At 35.9% G+C, this 19,814-nt stretch overlaps 1 protein-coding gene across 2 annotated transcripts in view; it reads left to right on the top strand.

The window, feature by feature from the left end:
- SNCA (synuclein alpha) overlaps nt 1-14,674 on the top strand; it is a gene marked incomplete at both ends in the record, with an annotated part of 138,021 nt that extends 123,347 nt beyond the window's left edge. Inside the window, 2 exons of one of the 2 annotated variants that reach the window (XM_084233822.1) lie at nt 10,878-10,961; nt 14,642-14,674. In XM_084233822.1, the coding sequence (XP_084089948.1) occupies nt 10,878-10,961; nt 14,642-14,674 (117 nt within the window). The remainder of the gene's footprint in view (nt 1-10,877; nt 10,962-14,641) is intronic. The other variant, XM_084233823.1, reaches the window with a different exon arrangement.
- Nucleotides 14,675-19,814: the final 5,140 nt, after the last annotated feature.

A 19,814-nucleotide genomic window follows, 5' to 3' on the forward strand; every position in this document is an offset into this window, starting at 1 on the left:
TGCTCAACACTCTGCACCACCAGGGAGGCCCAAGGACCAAGTCTTTATGTCACTTTAATTCTGCCCTAGATCTAAATCATAACTGTAGTTTATTCGAAAATAAAAATGAATTTTAATTTATCCATTAATAGATGGAAACAGATATAGTCTTCACTAAATGTCTCTGATTTTCTTTCAGTGTTAGGTTACAGCAGAAGATGCCAGTTTCCTTGATGTCTCCTGTCATAACATATAATTACTTGAATGCATTTAAACACTGTTTACAGTCTTTCAGTGATAAATATAATCATTTATATTTTTAAATTTCCTGTAAATAATATTAAGACAAAATGTAGTGGTTTTCTTGTTTGTTTTTTTTTAAGATTTATTTATTTATACAGGAACCAGGGTACAGGCCAGATGTGCAGGACGGTGAGAGGATTCATCAGAGACAGAGCGGGGAATAGAACAGTCAGAGTGACTGAAATACACTGCTGAGGGGAGCAACGGACGAGTCTGCTTTGCCATGTGGGGTTCTCGCGGGCTGGCTGGGATCGAACCCGTGGTGCAGAAGCTGCGGACAGCTTCACAGTGCGGCACTCAATCTCCTGCGCCCCCAGGGAGACCTTCTGTTTTGGTTTTAAAGATTAATGTTATGCAAAGTATTTTTTTAATTCAATTTGTTTCTGTAAAAATTTTTATTAAAGACAATTGAACTTAATCTGCTGTTGAATCAGATCCTCTTTAGTTCCTAAACCAAATAATATTATTAGAAATAATTGGCAATAAAAAATGAATATATGTAATATTTCTTTAACTTATTTTTAAACAAAATTCTCATTTCCCTACTTCATTTTTAAATTTTCCCAATAAAATGGAAGGCACTTCTCTTGGCAAAGTGCACTATTTATATTCACATTATATACTCCCATTTTTGAGATGGGTGTATAGGTAATTTTTTTAAAAATGTGACATTTTTACTTTAACAGGCATTCTGAGCTTGATTTTATATCAGAATCACTGTATGTTTTATGATAAGTAGTGAGTTGAATCTATTTTCCCTCTTAAGTTAGAGCTCTTTCTTTAGTGTCTTCCTTTATCTTTTATGGTTACTAATTTCTCCAACCCCATTGTTTGAGTGGTTGAGTTATTTAGGGTTAATTAACATTATTCCAACATGCAGCAAAATAATGATTCGGTCCAAAATATCTTTCAGGATAAAAGCAGTGGGGAAGAGAGCTTCTGTAGCTTTGAGTATTTAAAGCATAGACACCATGTAGTGGATAAAATCACTGTGTGTTGGTTCTCAGTCTCTTCAGAAAAACACTGATCTTTTGCCAAGAATCTTCCATAAATTTCAAAAGAAGACTTTTTTTTTAATGTATTGACACTGGCCAGTACATTGGTATACTCTGTACCAAGTGATGCCACAAAGTTTATAAACAATTGGTTAGATAGTGGTTTCCAAAGAAAATAATCAGACAAATTCACAGGGACCTAGAAGCATTTTTAACAGGACCTCTCAGATAATTGTAGGTTTTGCTTGAAAGTGTGGTTTTAGGAAGCAGTTTTTATTGTATGTAAGATTAAATATATGACAAATTATATGTCATACAATTGAGCGTAACTAATTTTTAGAGTATTAATATATACCTAAATATAATATAGTTTAAAACACAAAATAATATGTATATAAGGTAACTACATTGATAAAGATAATATTGCTAACAACAATATAAGACATTAATGACAAATCTAAATCTAAGCAAAGTTAATGAAATTTGAGTTAATTTTTAAAATGTTTGATCAAGGAAATAGGTTCCATTTTGTTTTCTAAATATGAAAGTTAAAAATACAGGCAATTGGGGCCTCCCCCGTGGTGCAAGGAGTTAAGTCACAGCACTATGAAGCAATCTGCAACCACTGCAGCAAAAGTTCAATCCCTGGCCAGGGAAGTGATACACATGGCACAGAAGACCTCTCCTGTTTCGCCCACTGCTCCCCTCAGCAGTGTATTTCAATAGATGTGCCTGTTCTGTTCCCCACTCTGTCTCTGTTGAATCCCACACCTCCAGCTCTTGTATGCATAAATAATATATTTTTAAAAATAAAGTAAAAATATAGGCAATTATCACCTCACACAGTCATAGCAAGGTTGTGGGAGGTATTGCCAGTCAGGGAAGTTGCCACCAACTTGCTCAGGATGTAACAACATGTTGGGTGACTGCCACCCCCTTCCCTAAAGCTTAGTGAGCACATGTGTCTCTGTCCACAGGATATTACTTCCCATCCCTCCTTGTCTTGCTTTCCTTTTCACTCACTTTCACTTCCTCGCATTGTAATTCCCAATAAAGTATTAACATTAAGCCCCCTCTGGTGATTTGTTTTATGGAGAACATCCAGCTAAAAAATGTATACATTAGTATTGGGTTCAATATCGATTATTTGACATTACAGGTTCATTTTAAAACAACTGGAGTTTGATTTTTAGGATGAGAGAGGTCAGTCATAGCCATAGTAAAAATAAATAGAATCTGTACTTCATATTTTCAAATATGATTGTATTTTGAAAACAAGACCTTAATAGTCATAAAATACAGGTTTTAATGATCCTTTTTTGGTAGAATTCAATACATAATTAGGCAATGTTCTAAGATGGAATTAAAGTTTATTGAAATCACTGTAGAGAATCTTTATTTTAGAAATAGACTAATAAGAGTAAATATAAAGGCTTTGGGATAAAATTATACCTGGTAATTATGTAAAGTGTTTGTTATAGTCTCCCTTAAAATAGCTGCCAAATACTTTAGTATGTTTTAAGATATGTTAAGATTATGGAGCTGAAACATTATATCATATAGACGGTAACAACTGAAATGAAGCTATATAATTTTAAAAACTTGTTATGAAAAATTGCAAACATTTGTGTAGTTACGGAAAATTTTTCCATTTACTTCTGGGCCCTTTGGCCGGTCTAATAGTTAAAGTGACATAAGACAGATTAAAAGGAGAAAAAAATTTAAATTTGTACATATGGAAGCCACACAAAAACAGAGAACTCAAAAGCAGTCTGGCAATTAAGGCTAATTTCCTACTCTGAGCTAACGGGGAACCGGGGCCTTCAAAGGGAATGAAGGAAATTCACAGGAAGATGAGAAGAACAGATGTTTGACAATCAGGTGTTTGCCATATCATATAGGTAAATATATATACACACACATATATATATTTTAAACTTATTTAGTACAGCCCTCCTATTATAATGCTGCTTACATTGAACCTTCATTGTCCTCTGCTCAAAATAAACTACTTGCCAAAATAGCATATTTTTGGGTGGCATATTCTGCTCCCATTCGTATGAAACCAATCATCAACCTCCAAACTCTTGTTTCTTCTACACTGTTTTGTTCCACCCAAATCTGGATAAATTCAAAGCAAACACCTTGATATTTTATTTGACCTGAAAACACTTGATCATTTAATTGTTTGAAGTTAAGGAATCTTTTTAAATTCAAAACTCCATTATATTACCATTCCTAAAAAAAGAATAACTTTAGTCAAATATGCAATCAGTGTTCAAATTTCCCAACTATATATAATATTTACTTTCTATTTGCTTATATCAGTATCCAAATGAGAATAAGGTTTTTATGTTGCAATTTTTCTGATGTGTGGTTAAGTCTACTTTAATATATAAATTCCCCAAAACTTATGTTTCCCTTGTACTTTACTTGCTCAAGTCGCTATGTTGTTTGTCCTGCCTAATTTCCCACAATCATGAATTGCCTCACTGCATCCAATGATGTGAACTTGTTCTTTCAATCCCTTATATTAGTAATAAAACATCAGATCTGGTGATAGATTTGAATCAAATCAAAGATTTTTTACATGTGGCCATATATTCTTCCATCAGAATCATATAATATGTGATTATATTTCTTCATATCATTTTAGAATTCATTGTTTTATTGCCTAAATTCTTTGTTAAGAATTGATACTGATTCTTAGAAAATGAAATTTATTAAAAAAAAAAAAAACTTGCACTCATCAACTATTTGTTTACCTTAAGGTAAAATTTGTATAGAAAAGGTAAGATACATGTTCGTGGTTTTCCTGAGATTACATTTTTTCCTGGTCAATTCTATTTTATTGCCTCCATAATCTAACCCCTCACCTACCTTTGCTGTGCCTTTCTCATCCTGTAGTATCTTATTCTGATCACTGTGTAGCAAACCTCAAGTAAAAATTTAGGGACAATAGGATATAAGTGAAGGACAGGGTAGATGATGAAATTATATTACAGTTCTGGGTAGAAAGTAGTAAATTGAATTTTACCTATTCCTGTTCTTAAAAGATGTGGGGTGCTTATCTTTTATACTGCCATTTCATCCCCAAGAGTTCTCTGATCCTCACTGGTTTCCCTAGTCATGCCCTTCAGGTGTTTGTTTATTTTCCCCACACACATTAGGTTGCTCATCACAGAATTTTGATGAAGAAAATTGTCATTTTTGTTCTTTCCCTTCCTGATAAACTCTTATGGTATAAAATATGTAATAGCCCCATAAAATATGCAGTTCTGTGAATTAACTTCCTTCATGGGTTTCTGCAGTCAAACTGTGATAAATTCACTTACCAGGAAAAGACAGCATAGTCAATGATGTGATATAATACCCTATTTCTTGGTTACTGAAATCTATAGTTAATTCAATTAAAGTACACATTTCGAATGTCAAAACTCTTGGGGATGAAACCAAGGATGGTGGTTAATGGAACAGAGTCTGAGTCACTGGCACCAGTATAATTCTAAACCTAACACCAAATTACCTTGAGGAAATATCAGTAGCGTCTCCCTCACAGGAGTTCTGCGTGCTCTCTCCAGTTCATGTAATAGAATACAGTTAAAGATCATGATTATAATTTCTTACTAAAATAAGATTTTGTTTCAATGACATCAATAATTTCATTTTGTAAAGAAGAAACCATTAAAGTTTAGCAGTCAGATTTGTGAAAGCAACATACTTATTTCTGTAGTGAGTAAAAGTTTCTGGAAGTTTATCTCTCTTCTTGTGACACGGTGATAGTTGTTAAACATCCAGGAAATTATTGATTTCATTGAAACAAAAAGTGTTACCATTTTAAACCATTGTGCTTTCATCCCTCTTTGTTCAAACAGCTCCCTTCCCCCTCTTCCTCCTAGTGCTTCAGTACTGCAGTCAGCTATCAAGGGTTAGATTTTAAGCTCATCTTTATATGAGTATTGGTTTAGTTAGTTTATATTCCACATATCCCTGACACCAGTCAGTATTTATCTTTCTCCTGACATATTTTACTTGGCATTTTCCCTTCCAGCTTCATCCACAAATGGCATGAATTTATCAATTTTTGATCAATAATATTACACATTTGATCACTGTATATTTTTTATACCACATCTTTTTGATCCACTCATCTTTTCTGTAGCACTTAGGTTGTTTCCATAATTTATAGTAAACAGTACTGCAATAAACGTGGGAGTGAAAATTTCCTTTCAAATTAGAGTTTTTGAATTTGGGGGTAGATGCCTAGGAGTGGAATTAATAGGTCAAAAGGCAGATCCATTTTTTATGTTTTAAGTGTTTAATGTTTTGAGATTTTAATATTCCGAGGTCCATACTGCTTTCCATATGGGCTGGACTAGTTTGGATTCCCCCAGTAGTGTTTGTGGGTTCCCTTTTCTCTACACCCTTGCCAGAACTTGCTGTTTCTGATCTTTTCTATATGGGTCATTCACAGGTGTGAAATATCTCGTTGTGATCTCAATATGTATTTCTTTAAAAATAAGTGATTTTTTTTTTAAGATTTATTTTTTATCTATACAATAGCTGAGGTACAGGCCAGAGGCACAGGAGGGTGAGAGGATTTACCAGAGACAGAGTGGGAAGCAGAACAGGTAGACGCACTGAAAGCACTGCTGAGGGGAGCAGCGGGTGTGACAGGAGAGGTCTTTGCTGTGCCATCGGGGAGACCCCTAAAAATAAGTGATTTTGAACATTGTTTGGTAATATGCGGTTTATTCTCCATGTGTTTGTTATTTCCCCCTTTCTTTTTTCAGTTGATTTCTAGTTTACACCATCATGATTCAAAAAGAAGCTTGATATTTCAGTTTTCATAAATTCATTGTGACACGTTTTATGTTCCAACATATGGTTCATCCTTGAGAATTGAAAAGACTGTGTGTGCTTTTGCTTTAGAATGGAGTACTTGGTAAATATCTATTAAGACTATTTCATCTGATTTGTCAGTTAAGGCCATAACTTTCTTTAGTTTGACTTCATTGATTCACTATTTAGTTAGTTGGTTATCACCCTTGCGTATTTTTTTGCAATATAGGATTTCTGCCTTTAGGTTTCACCATAGTTTTCCCACCATCAAAGGACCCATAGTCTTTCATCATAGTCCATTGTGCTCGACCCCCCCCCCTTTTCTACTCTCTCTCTCTCCCTCTTGCCTCCTGAGTCCCAGGACAAGTTAGGGTTAATTAGGAAGCTTCAGGGACAGTGCAGGCAGGGACTTCGGAGTGTTAAGGAGAGTTCTGAGATAAAGAACAGTGTAAGCAGTGCTCACCAAAAACACACTCCAGAGATGAGGTCAGAAAGTCCAGGAGGACTAAACAAAGACAGTAAAACTTGAGAGAATAAGACCGTGGACAGGGGAGGTAAACTCTAAGAGCTGGGACGAGGTGAAAGAGCCAGTCGCAATATAGGATGATGAGATTTTAGTAGGAAGAAAAAAAGTTTAAATATCCCCTAGACACAGGCCAATAATGGCATCTTTTGCCCCTCCTTGGCAGTGCTGCTTGGAGTCTTTGCCTTTGTTCTTTTTCCTCTAAATAAACTTTTCCTCACTTCCTTGAATAAAGTTCACTTCTCTCTGTTTACTTATCTGAAAGTCTGTGAATTCCTTTTTACAGCTTAAATTAAGCGCACACTGGCTTCACTCCCTTTCTTAATGTCTCAGGTCTATAGTCTGCATTTAAGGATCAGGCTTACAGTTTGTTGTTCTCTGATCCCTTGTTGATTTCTCTATATTTTTCATAGCAGTGAAACTACCTTGCTAAGTTTCTCTCTGGATGATCTGTTTACTGCTGTCTACTGTAAGTGTGGTGTGAAGATCTCTATCCCCTATTACTTCGCTGCTGACAATGTCTCCCTTTTGGTCTGCCTATTCTGGGTGGATATGTATTATCTCCTCTTGTATTGATCTCTATCTTTATCGATCCCTTTATCGTGATATAATGTTCCATCTTTCTCTCTTTTTTTGGCTATAAGTCTCTTATCTGAGTTCCTGTCTTTTTAAATTACCCATGACTTAGCGTATCAATTTACATCACTTTATTTTAAATACATGTTTGACTTTATTATTTTAACATCTCACCTGTTTTTGATGGGTGGTTTCAGTCCATTTATATCTAGGGTTGTTATTGATACATGAGGGCTTGCCACTATTGTTTTATCTTTTGTTTTATGTTTCTTCATTCAGTTGTTTTTGTGACCTTTCCCTTTTTCTTTTTCTTTTTTTTTTAAGATTTATTTTATTTAGGGCCTCCCCCGGTGGCGCAGCGGTTGAGCGCTGGGCTGCGAGGCTGCCTGCAGTCTCTGCAGCGCCGGTTCGTTCCCCGGCCGCCGGCGAGGGTCCCACCAAAAATATATATATATATATATATATATTTATTTTATTTATACAAGAACTGAGGTACAGGCCAGATGCACGGGTGGGTGAGAGGATCCACCAGAGACAGAGTGGGGAACAGAACAGGAAGAATGACCAAAATACACTGCAGCGGGGAGCAGCGGGTGAGACAGGAGAGGTCTGCTTGCCATGTGGGTTGATCTGCGGCCGGCGGGGATCGAACCGGCACTACAGAGGCTGCGGACAGCTTCACAGCGCTATGTTCACCGCCGCGCCACCAGGGAGGCCCTCCCTTTTTGTTTTTCTATTCAACATTTTTAAAGGGAGGTCAAGTTTTGATGAATAGTTTTCACTTGTCTTGGAAAGGTTATTTTTCCTAATATTTTAAAGAGTACTGTGGAATAGAGGATTCTTGGCTGGCTTTTTTTTTTTTTTAATATCTTTGCATATGTTACTTCACTCTTCCCTTGCCAGTAAGGTTTCTGCTAGGAAGTCTGATAATTTGATAGGATTCCTTCAGTGTATTTCCTGCTTTCCCCACCCCTCACCCCTACTGCCCCAAAAAACTGCCTTTAATGTTATTTCTTTTTCTTGGTCTCTTGCTATTCCCATTATTATATGTCTTAGTGTGGATCTATTTGTGTTTAGATAACAGTGTTTTCTGTTAACTTCATGGAATTGTGTATTCAATTATTTCTTTGGGTTTGGGATGTTTTCAGTCATTGTTTGAATATCTATCTGTTCTCTTCTTGCTTTTTTCACTTTCTAGCTAACCATAATCTTTATTTTTTTTATATATGCATAAGTATTTATTTATTTATTTATTTTTATTTTTAAATAATAAATTTTATTTTTATATTCCCCATACAATTGCAACCCCCCCATTCTGACCCCAATCCCTCCCCTCCCGCCCCCCACCCCCCAAAAAGTGTCTCTGGTTCATAGTTTTTTGTTGATTTTGATTTTCACTTTCTTATAGTTATTCATTTTCCTGGTCCCTTATTTAAGTTTTCTAGATTCCTGCTATGAGTGAGACCATCCGGTATTTTTCTTTTTCTTTTTGGCTTATTTCGCTGAGCATGATCCCTTCCAGCGCCATCCATGTTGCTGCAAATTGCATGTGTTTATCTTTTTTGAATGCTGAGTAATATTCCATGGTATATATGTACCACATCTTCTTGATCCAGTCATCTATTTTTGGGCATTTGGGTTGTTTCCAAAGCTTAGCTATGTAAACAGTGCTGCTATAAACATAGGGGTGCAGGTGTTCTTTGGAATTGATGTTTCTGTGTCCTCTGGGTAAATACCTAGGAGTGGAATTGCTGGATCATATGGAAGCTCTATGTTTAGTAGGTCCAGAAATCTCCACACAGCTTTCCATAGTGGTTGGACCAGTTTGCACTCCCACCAACAGTGCAGAAGAGTTCCTTTTTCTCCACACCCTCGCCAACATTTGTTGTTGCTAGTTTTTTTAATATGTGCCATTCTCACTGGTGTGAGATGGTATCTCATGGTAGTTTTGATTTGCATTTCCCTGATGACAAGTGATGTTGAACATTTTTTCATATGCCTGTTGGCCATTTGCATTTCCTCTTCAGAGAAGTTCCTTTTTAGCTCTTCTGCCCATTTTTTGACTGGATTATTTTCTTTGTTGTTGTTGAGTCTCATCAGCTCTTTGCAGATTTTTGTGATCAGTCCTTTATCATTAGTGTTGGGTGCAAAAATGTTCTCCCAGTTGGTGGGGTTTCTCTTTGTTTTTGTTATTGTCTCTTTTGCTGTGCAAAAGCTCTTTAATTTGATATAGTCCCAGCTGTTTATCTTTGCCTTCACTATCACTGCTTTGGGTGATGTGTCTGTAAAGATGTCTTTGATGTGCAAATCACGTAGTGTTTCGCCTATATTTCCTTCTATATATTTTATGGTTTCAGGTCTTATGTCTAGTTCTTTAATCCATTTTGAGTTGATTTTTGTGTATGGTGTGAGGTGGTGGTCAAGCTTCATTCTTTTGCATGTAGCGACCCAGTTTTCCCAGCACCATTTATTGAACAAACTTTCTTTGCTCCAATGCATAGTCTTTGCTCTTTTGTCAAAGATTAGTTGACCATAAATCTGTGGGTTTATTTCTGGATTTTCTATTCGATTCCATTGGTCTGTATGTCTGTTCTTGTTCCAATACCATGCAGTTTTGATGATTATGGCTTTGTAGTATAGTTTGAAGTCTGGGAGTGTGATGCCTCCATTCCCTTCTTTTTTTTTCAGGAGAGCTTTGGCTATTCGGGGTTTTTTGTGATTCCATATGAATTTCATCAATAATTGTTCTATTTCTTTGAAGAATGACATTGAAATTTTGATTGGAATAGCATTGAATCTGTATATTGCTTTTGGAAGGATGGCCATTTTAATAATGTTTATTCTTCCAATCCATGAGCAGGGGATGTCTCTCCATTTCTTTGTGTCTTCTTCTATTTCTTTTAACAGTGTTTTATAGTTTTCTTTGTATAGGTCCTTTACCTCTTTTGTTAGATTTATTCCCAAATATTTGATTTTTTTTGTTTCAATAACAAAAGGGATGCTAACCATAATCTTTATGTTGCTTTTCCAAATAGAGACAGATAACACTCATAGTAGGGATTATATGTGTGTGTATGTGTGTGTATATAGTATTTTGTGTGTGTGTGTGTGTATATATGTGTGTGTATATATGTGTATATATATAGTATTTTGTTGTGTTTTCCTATCTTTTTACCTTCTCTGAATTCTAAACATGTTATGTATGTCCACGATATATGTAACACTTTATATCTTGCTAAACATTCCATCATAAATAGGTTCTCATTGTGTTGTATGTCATGGTAATACATGTCTACACAATAATCTGTTGAGTAGTTAAAGGATAATTAGTTCTTCATCATTCATTGAATATTTATGTGAACAAATTTTAACACTGTAATTGAACCTATGAAAAATATCTTTGGGTAATATATTTGGACTATTTTTTGGATAGTGAACTACTTGGGCAAAATATTTGTACATTTTGGGGGTTTAATACATGCTTCCAGCTTGCTTTTCCAAAGGCATTATAGAGTTTAGAATGCTGGCAGTAGTACTAAGTGCCATTTTTACAATCTTTCTGCCAGTATTGCATATAAGGTGTTTTCAAGGTTTTGTTTCTAAAAAGTGAAAAATGGTACCTTATCATATGCTTTTTGTGCTTCCCATTTAAATATTAGAATGAAGAGGGAGTCCCACAGGAAGGAATTCTGGAAGATATGCCTGTGGATCCTGACAGCGAGGCTTATGAAATGCCTTCTGAGGTAAAAGTTGCTATGCATAAGATTCAGAAAATAAAGTTACAGAGTTCAAGTTGGTTCTTCCTAATATGCATGCAAAATAGTTTTCAATGGTATATTTTCTTTCATGTTTTTCCTTAGTAAGAATGCTTTACTCTCTAGATATACAAATTGGCCAGGTCCAGGACATATATTTTTACATTTGTAAAAAAAGGAAAAACCAGGAGTAGCAGCAGCAACAGAGACCATATGTAGCCTACAGAGTATAAAAGATTTAGTAACTGGCACTTTCCAGAAAAAGGTTGCTGCATTAGAGAATAATATTACTAGAAACTTTATGTTCTAAATAAATTCCAAAGTGGAAATTTAAAACAATCAACTAAATGCCAAAAGGTATGGCAAAACTTTTCAAGAAAAAAAAATGGTATTGATATGGTTGGTAGACAGGACTAATTGAAGGGAGGACATACTAGCACAAGGGACTATACAAAGCCAAGGTTGCTGGTTTGAAAATGCATGTTTCTGAGGAGCAGTGAGAAATTAAATATGATATGAGGGGGAGTCCGAGATGGGAGTATAGAGATATCCTGAGCTAAACTCCTCCCATGGAAATACCAAAAAGACATACAGAACAATTCCTTCTGAAGAAATTAAACAATCCCCTCTGAAAATTAGATAAACTATTCTCCACAACAAAGGATAAAAAGAACACATCAGGATGGGTAGGAGAGGTATAGATGGGACTCACTATACAAAACAACTCCATTTAGTGTAGTGAACCACAATGGGGAAGAATCTCCTAAGTCTGAATCTTCTCCTGGAGTAGCAAAGGGTATATATGCTATATCAGAGGATATCCCAGCCCATGTATCTGCAACAAAGAGATGAACTTACAAAATACCTGGCTTAGAGAACCAATAGGATTATATCCATGGGGCCCAAAGAACTATAGGATACTGAGATTCTTCTTTTAAAATATGCTTGCATGTGGTCTCAGTCATACTGGAGCCCAGCACAAGAGAAGTAGTTTGAAAACTACCTAGATTGGGCCTCCCTAGTGGCGCAAGAGATTAAGACACAACCTATGAGGCTATCCGCAGCCACTGCGGCATGAGTTGGATCCCCAGCCATGGAGCAGCAGACCCCGGCCACATGGTGCCACAGACCTCTCCTGCCTCGCCCACTGCTCGCCTCAGCTGTGTATTTCCGTCGGTCTGCCTGTTCTGTTCCCCACTTTGCCTCTGGTGAATCCTCTCACCCACCACACCTCTGGCCTGTACCCCAGTTCTTATATGAATAAATAAATAAATCTTTTAAAGAAAAGAAAACTACCTAGATTATATGAAAGGAAAACACTTGATAGTCTTAAAGTATCTACTGGAGGGACAGGGAACAATTGGGACTTTCTCCAGATACAAAGGTGTGACAGATACCATTTTGTACTTTCCTTCTAGCTTGCTAGTACAGGCAGGTACATGTGGACATAGCACACTCACAGTGTCTTGCGAAGGCCTGCAGGTGCACCAAGGTCACAGCACTATCTTACTACCTTATTGAAGACTGCAATTATTCAATACAGGTAGTCACAGCACACTCCTGCTCCCTATCTTAGGCTGCTAATATGAATGGTCACGTAATTCCCCTGTTCCCTCCTGAAGTCAGTAGGCATTTGTACAAAAAGCACTCTCCTGCTGCTCTGCTGAAGCTGGCAAGCATGCCCCCAGGCTCTCCAGCTGATCTCCTAAAATCAAAGAATAGATGTAGTCCAGCAGGGAATGCCCCTTGATTGCCAGGCTCTGGGGGCCAGTGAGACTTGCACTCCTGGACTTCAACAAGACTGTAACAATTGGAAAGACAGTTTTTAGCAGATGATACTCCCAGGCATTGTGAAGACAGCCTACTAAATCACAGCCTTAGTCCTCAAGAGGCACAAACCTTAGGTTTACCACACATCTAGAGATGGTGGAGGGAATTCAGGCAGGGGACACCATCTTTGCTTACTTCCTTCTATTGAAAAAGGCCTATTTACTTCCCCTAGAATTCAGAAGTCCTAGAAACCCACCTGTTCCTCACCCTCCCTCCTTCACTAATTATCTGGAAATTGCAACTCAAATTCACAATGAGATGTCACCTTACACCTGTTAGGATGGCAGTTATTAAAAAGGCACAGGAAGTGTTGTTGAGGCTGTGAAGAAAAAGGCACTTCAAGCACTGTTGGTTGGAATACAATTTGGTGCATTCACTGTGGAAAACAGTATGGAGACTCCTCAAACAAAAATAAAATACCATATGACCCATCGATTCTCCTGGATATTATATGAAGGAATTTAAAATACAAATGAAAAGTGGTGTTAATTGCCACTTTACTTACAGTAGCCAAGAATGAAAAAAACCTGAGTATCCCTTTATGGATAAAAATGAAGGTATAATTCACATTCACACACACATACACACACACACACACTATTATACACAATGAAATACTACTCAGCCTTCACAAAGAATGAAAACCTGCCATTTGCAACAACATAGGTAGATATTGAGGTTATTATAATGACTATTCAGATAATGACAAATACCATATGATTTCACTTATAGGATCTTAAAAAGGCAAAAAAAGAACAATAAACAACAAACTAAACTCAGAGAGAGCAAAATGGTGGTTGTCAGAGGAGGGGAGTTTTTGAAGTGGGTGAAATGACTGAAGGTGGGTCAAGAAAACTTCTGTAATCAAATAAATGGCATGGAATGTTACGTATAATATGGTGGCTATTATCAATAATATTGTAAAGCTTGCTTGAAAATTGCCAGGAAAGTAAATTCTAAAAAGCATTTTGTATTGTAACAGATAGTAACTAGACTTGTTGTGATTTCTAATGCACACAAATATCATATAATTATGCTGTACACCTAAGTCCAATATAATGTTATATCTAGTATACCTCATAAAAGTGAAAAAAATAAATATGAATAAAGCTTAGGAAACTGAGAAAATTGTGAAAGAGATTGGTAAAATACAAATTCTGGAGTACTACAACTTTGCTATTGAAGTTTGTCTTTTCTTCACAAACAAACTTGAATTACTGAAGCTACGCTTGTTTTTAACCAGGATTCTGATACTACTGAAGCTGTTATTTAGATGAGCTAATCTTATATGTTTTTAAGATCATATTTTCATATTAAATGTTATCCACATATTTTATGGGGATGTGCAGGTTTTAGAATAGAAGAAATAATAGAAGCCATTGGTGAAGGTGAAATTTCCAATTAAGAGGATAAAAGGAAGGAAAACATAACAACCTTTTAATCATCTTAGTTTCTCTCTAGAATCATAGCATCTTAGCCCTGGATTACATTTTCTAGGCCACTTGATTTGGTTTCGCAGTTCAGTCATTACCCACTCTCCACATAGGCCAATTAATTTGATCTATAGATCTAGATTATATGATTGTTAAAAGGCACATCTGAAACAGAACAGAGACTCTTACCCTGACCACCAACATTATTACTTTTATGTTTGATAGAAAGAAAAAAACTTTAAAAATATAAAATTATGTCAGAGTAGCAGAAGAGTTCCAGAACAGCCATGAGGTAACATTTATTCAGAGTGGTGAGCCACAGCCTATCTCATTTGCTGTAAAGCCCTGTATGCTGATCACTTCCACTAATGCTGCATGTTGTCTTTTTGACTTTCCTAATATTAGGAAGGATATCAAGACTACGAACCTGAGGCCTAAGAAATATCTTCGCTCTCAATTTCCTGAGATCTGCTGACAGATGTTCCATCCTGTACAAGTACCTAGTTCCAATGCGCCCAGTCATGATATTTTCTCAAAGTTTTTATAGTGTATTTTGAAGTCTTCCATCAGCAGTGATTAAAGAATCTGTACCTGCCCTCACTCAGCATTTCGGTGCTTCCCCGTCACTGAAGTGAATATATGGTAGCAGGATCCTTTGTGTGCTGTGGCTATTGTGGCATCAAATCTAAAATGTTAAAACAAATTAAAAACACCTAAGTGACTACCACTTATTTCTAAATCCTCATTATATTTTTGTTGCTGTTGTTGAGAAGTTGTGATTTATGATCCTGTAAGATTTTTAGGTGCCCTTTAATGAGTCTTTCTTTCTAAGAATAAGTATTGTGAAATTTGTTAATATATACAATAATATTTAAGGACATGTGAGCATGAAACTATGCACTTATAAATAGTAACTATGAAATCTTACTGTTTTGTGATGTGTTTTATTAAATTGTGCTTATATATAAATGGTGGCAAATAAAATGTTCTAATTATAAAAATATTTTATGGTATCCCATCTCATGTTAATAATAAAATCATGCTTATAAAGCACATGAAATAAGAATTGACACAATGAACTTAGATATAAAGTTCTTGACAACCATTGGAAGAAGTTAAAATTTACAGAACTAAAACAGAAGGAGATGGAATATTAACCCCATACTCTGGAATTGCCTGAAGCAACCCTGCCCAAAGCATATTCTGTTGTGACTGATGCTGTTCCACTACAGGGCTCTCACCCAGTCCCCCCACCCCCTCCAGGGGAGCACAGCTGCATTTCTGCCATCCCACACTCCAGCTGTGGCTCTCTGTTTCAAGGACAAGATCAGGTCTGGGAGGCTTGAGAGGAATCTTTTAGCTACAGTTCCCACTCACCTACACACACTCAAAAAGGAGGAGGGAAGGACAGTTCCAATTAGTCCCTAATTGGAAAATTGGCAGGAGTGATGAGAGCAAGGTAGGCATAATTCAGAGGGACCCTTCCCCAGCCACCAAGGAAAAACCTTAAAAGCCCTACTGCTTTAATACTGAGTGCTGCCATCCCGCCTTCTGAGACAGTCCATTGCTTCTGCACTGTTCGATCGGCCGCTTCCTAATAAACTTTGTCACTGGCTTCATTCTGGTGCTTCATGAGATTCTTGAGAGACTCCAAGGACCCTCGAGTGTCCAGGTCCTGAATAGTACGTTAAAAGGCTGTTTTGAAAAAGTGGGTCCCAGAGAAGAAAGCTAAGAAATGAGCTTGTTTAGTTATTCATAAGACCCATTAGCACATTGAAGATTCCGAAGGAATCTGGTGCTTTGTTTACTTCAACATTTCCTTTTCAAAATAAAGATCAGAAATCATTTCCCCCCAGGAAATACCTTTAAACATCTCAGGAACTACCAGAGACTCATCTTAAGAAACGCCAAGTGTTTAGATTTATAAAAACCTCATGAATGCTTTTAAAATATGCCAAGTATATTAATTCTAGGATACTTCTTTAGGAAAGGTTTTTCTATTCAGGGGAGATCCATGAACTCTTCTTAAGCTCGACTCTGAAAACCCCTATATAAATTAATTGAAAATTATTTTATTTCTTTAATAATTCATGAGGAAAATGGCATTTTAAAAAGTCACCAGTAGAAAGTATAGTTTTAAGAGATATTCTAGAAGTGCTAGGCAGCTTTTATGTAATTATGAGTAATTTGATGTATATTGGGCCTTGGCAAGGAAGGGAGGAGGAATGAACGTAAGCATGGTCACCATAGAAACTTCCTTTTTGTCTAGTTGGAAAGAGACTACTAAAGGGTGGTAAAGTGCCTATGTGGTCTGAAACTGAAGAGAAGTGGTCCCTTGTTTGATTTAGGTAAAACAGGTGTTCCTAGTGAAAAAAACATGAGAAATTGAAATTTTCTTTGTACAAATATTTTTGTATTAATATGTGCATAGAAACTACCGTGGGATGATAAACATTATGACTGCTGAGGTTGGCCAAGTACTTACAAACTTATACAAAGGGCCCAAGGCTGGTTGTCCCACATCTACTCGGAGTCAATTCCCTGACAAGTGGCCTGAACATTAGTCTGGGACTAGCTCTATTTGCAGATAGTATTCATCCAAGTCTCAGTTATTCAATCTCACATTCTTCATGGTCTCACATGCACATGTTTCACATGCAAAACGGGTCAACACAACAATCTAATATGTGGTTTGATGTTACACTTGGATATTTTTCAAAAGCTCCCCACAAGTATGAGATGCAAATATATTTCTTCATACTCTGACTTCTCCAGTTGAACTATTAGATGAAACACATACACACACCCCACACCTTCAAGGATAACCATTTTTTCTCAGAGACATGGCTGTCTGTATCCATGCTAAGAAAGAAAAACATCTAACTGAAAATGTGGACTACTCCTCTGTCCCCATACAGATGACATTCAGCTTTTATATGGAAGGAGCTCATCCTACTCTTCCTTTTTTCCGTTTTGGGAAAAAGTGCACCAGTCCTGCATGTCCTTGTTTGCACTGCCTTTCCAATTGGAATTGCAGATCTTTGTTGACTGCCAAGTTTCAATATGGATATTATGTTATTTATCTATATTAACTCATTTAATTCTCCAAACAGCCCTACAATTTCCTTGATTACCCTCACTTTGCAAATGAGCAAACTAAAGCACTCCCAGGCTAGTAGATTTCTCCCACACCCCTAGTAAGTGGCAGAGCCAAGAATTCTATATCAGTATCAATCTGGAGTCTTTCTGATCTTAGCCCCTTGGCCACACTGTCTCTCAGAGTGAGGGCATCCAGCTATGTAAGAGGACCACCCAGAAGTCTAAGGCATGGGGTAGTAACCTCACTTTCCTACATATAATTATTAGTATACTTCTAGTTTTCTTCAGGTGTCTATGCCTAGAATAAGAGATTTATAGAGATAAATATTCCTAAGTCCAGGAGAAATTAGTATAATTTTGCCTGATAATTCCTTTTAACTAAATGATGCATAGCCTAATGATTAAACTAAGTTATTTATTTGTTTGGAAGAGAAAATGCTAATATAATAACAGCAGTCTAAAGTAAAGATAACTCTCATTTTATCTGTTGAATAATGGGTACATGACATATAATTTAAATGGCTCAAAAATATAAAGTGTAACTAAGATGTTTATATACATATTTAGTAATCTAGTGACTGAATTTATAAATGAATTAAACAGGTAAGAGCATAAATTGCGATATTTATATTTGTAAGTAATATTAATGCCTTAATGTTTTATAACAAGCTTTCATTTTATGGGTTTATATTTTTATATGGTAATGTTATATGTTATTCTTGAGTAAGTCTAGATTTGAAGACTCCAAACGCAAGAGAATAGACGTAACACTAAAAGTAATATGATTTTAGTTCCAATATCTCTTGTATATTTTTCTAAGATTTCTTTCAATGTTTCTTTAGTGCTACAACAGTATATCTAATTATTTTAAATTCAATAACATAGATGTCATATGGGAAGCAGTTTTAAAAAACCTTCCAGAAAATGTCCTACTGAAAACCTCCAGTAAGTTTTGCTGATATACTTTTAATGTCAAATAGGATTGCATAAAGAATTTCCAAAACTCCTCTTAGGAACCTTATGAAAATGTATCCTCATATTCCCTCAAAGGTCAGTGACCAGAAATTCCCACTGTTTCTATGGAAACACAGCAAGACATGGTGTCTTGGAAATGTGCTGCATTTTAATTAGGTTCCTCTAGAGAGCCCTAAATGCCTTTTGTAGGTAAACTGAATACCAGGTTGCCTTATATCTTGCAGTGAGGTAAAAGTTAACCCATGTCTGCAAATGTCAAAGCTAATCTGGACTCAAGAAAGTTAAATCTAAACAAATATAGTAGCGAGTTCATGTATTTATTTTAGAAGAGAATGTGATACTATTTACCTACTATAGACAAGGATACTTGCTTAAGTAGGGTGGCAGGAGTGATAGTAAAAATCCTGGATTCTAAAATTAGACTAGTATGATTGACACTAAGATTTATTACTTACTAAGTGTGTCCCTTTAAGCAAATTGCTTGATCTCTCGGATCCTGTTTCTAGTCTATAAAAATGAAGGCAGTAATAATAAACAATATCATTGTGAAGTGATTAGTAAATGGGTGATAATATTGTTAGTAGTAATAACTATGACTGGTTGTAGTAGTAGTAATAATAGTACATCTTATTTACACTTAAACTACAGTGTAATTTTAACTTATTTTCAGTGTAAATGGAAAATAAATAATATGCAGTATATATTTAATTATTTATATCAACTCCATATAAAGTAGTAATCAAGGTGATGGTATACACATTTTGAAAACTTAAAAAGAAGTTATTTAGTAATAGCCATGGGAGTATATTGATGATTCAATTTTAAAAATATGGATATTAATAGACTATCAACTAGTGCCAAAAAAAATTAGGGAAGCATTAAAGTAAGGGGTTAATACACAGCCAATTTATAAATACTGTCTTTGTGGAGCACATCTCTCTTTAGATTCAGCTATATTCATCATGTCATACATATTTGCATCAAAGTGAGATATGTTTGGTATTTACACAATATAAATATCAACTGTATTCACTATTATGGATCTAGTCACTGGAATAGAGAACAAGTGCACATGTAAGTAAAACTCACTGTTTTAAAACATGATATACAAAAGTGTAAAGGTAGGTAAAGACTGTTCCACAATTAATTTCATCAAAACCAAAAGAAGACATATAACTTAAAGCAATTGTGAATTAAATATGGTGAGTAATGATCATCTCAGATTATCACAGCAATGTTTGGAGATGAAATATCGGTGAATACTTGGTGCCATTCTCAACTCAAAGTCATGTCTAAAAGTAGCTCTGCAAATCAATAGTAAGAATTCTTGAGCTGTGTTTTTTTTTTTTTTTTTTGGCACTCTCTGTGGTGATAATAGACATTCAAATGCAGCACTGTATGTTTTTCACTATCAGATCTAGTTCCAGACCATCAGACATACCTTTTAGTCATCATTTTCATGCCAAAAATTCCTGGAAGTACTAGAAACAGCTCAAAGTAATTC

The sequence above is a fragment of the Talpa europaea genome (genome assembly GCF_964194135.1).
Source record: "Talpa europaea genome assembly, chromosome: 5".
Lineage (NCBI taxonomy): Eukaryota > Metazoa > Chordata > Mammalia > Eulipotyphla > Talpidae > Talpa > Talpa europaea.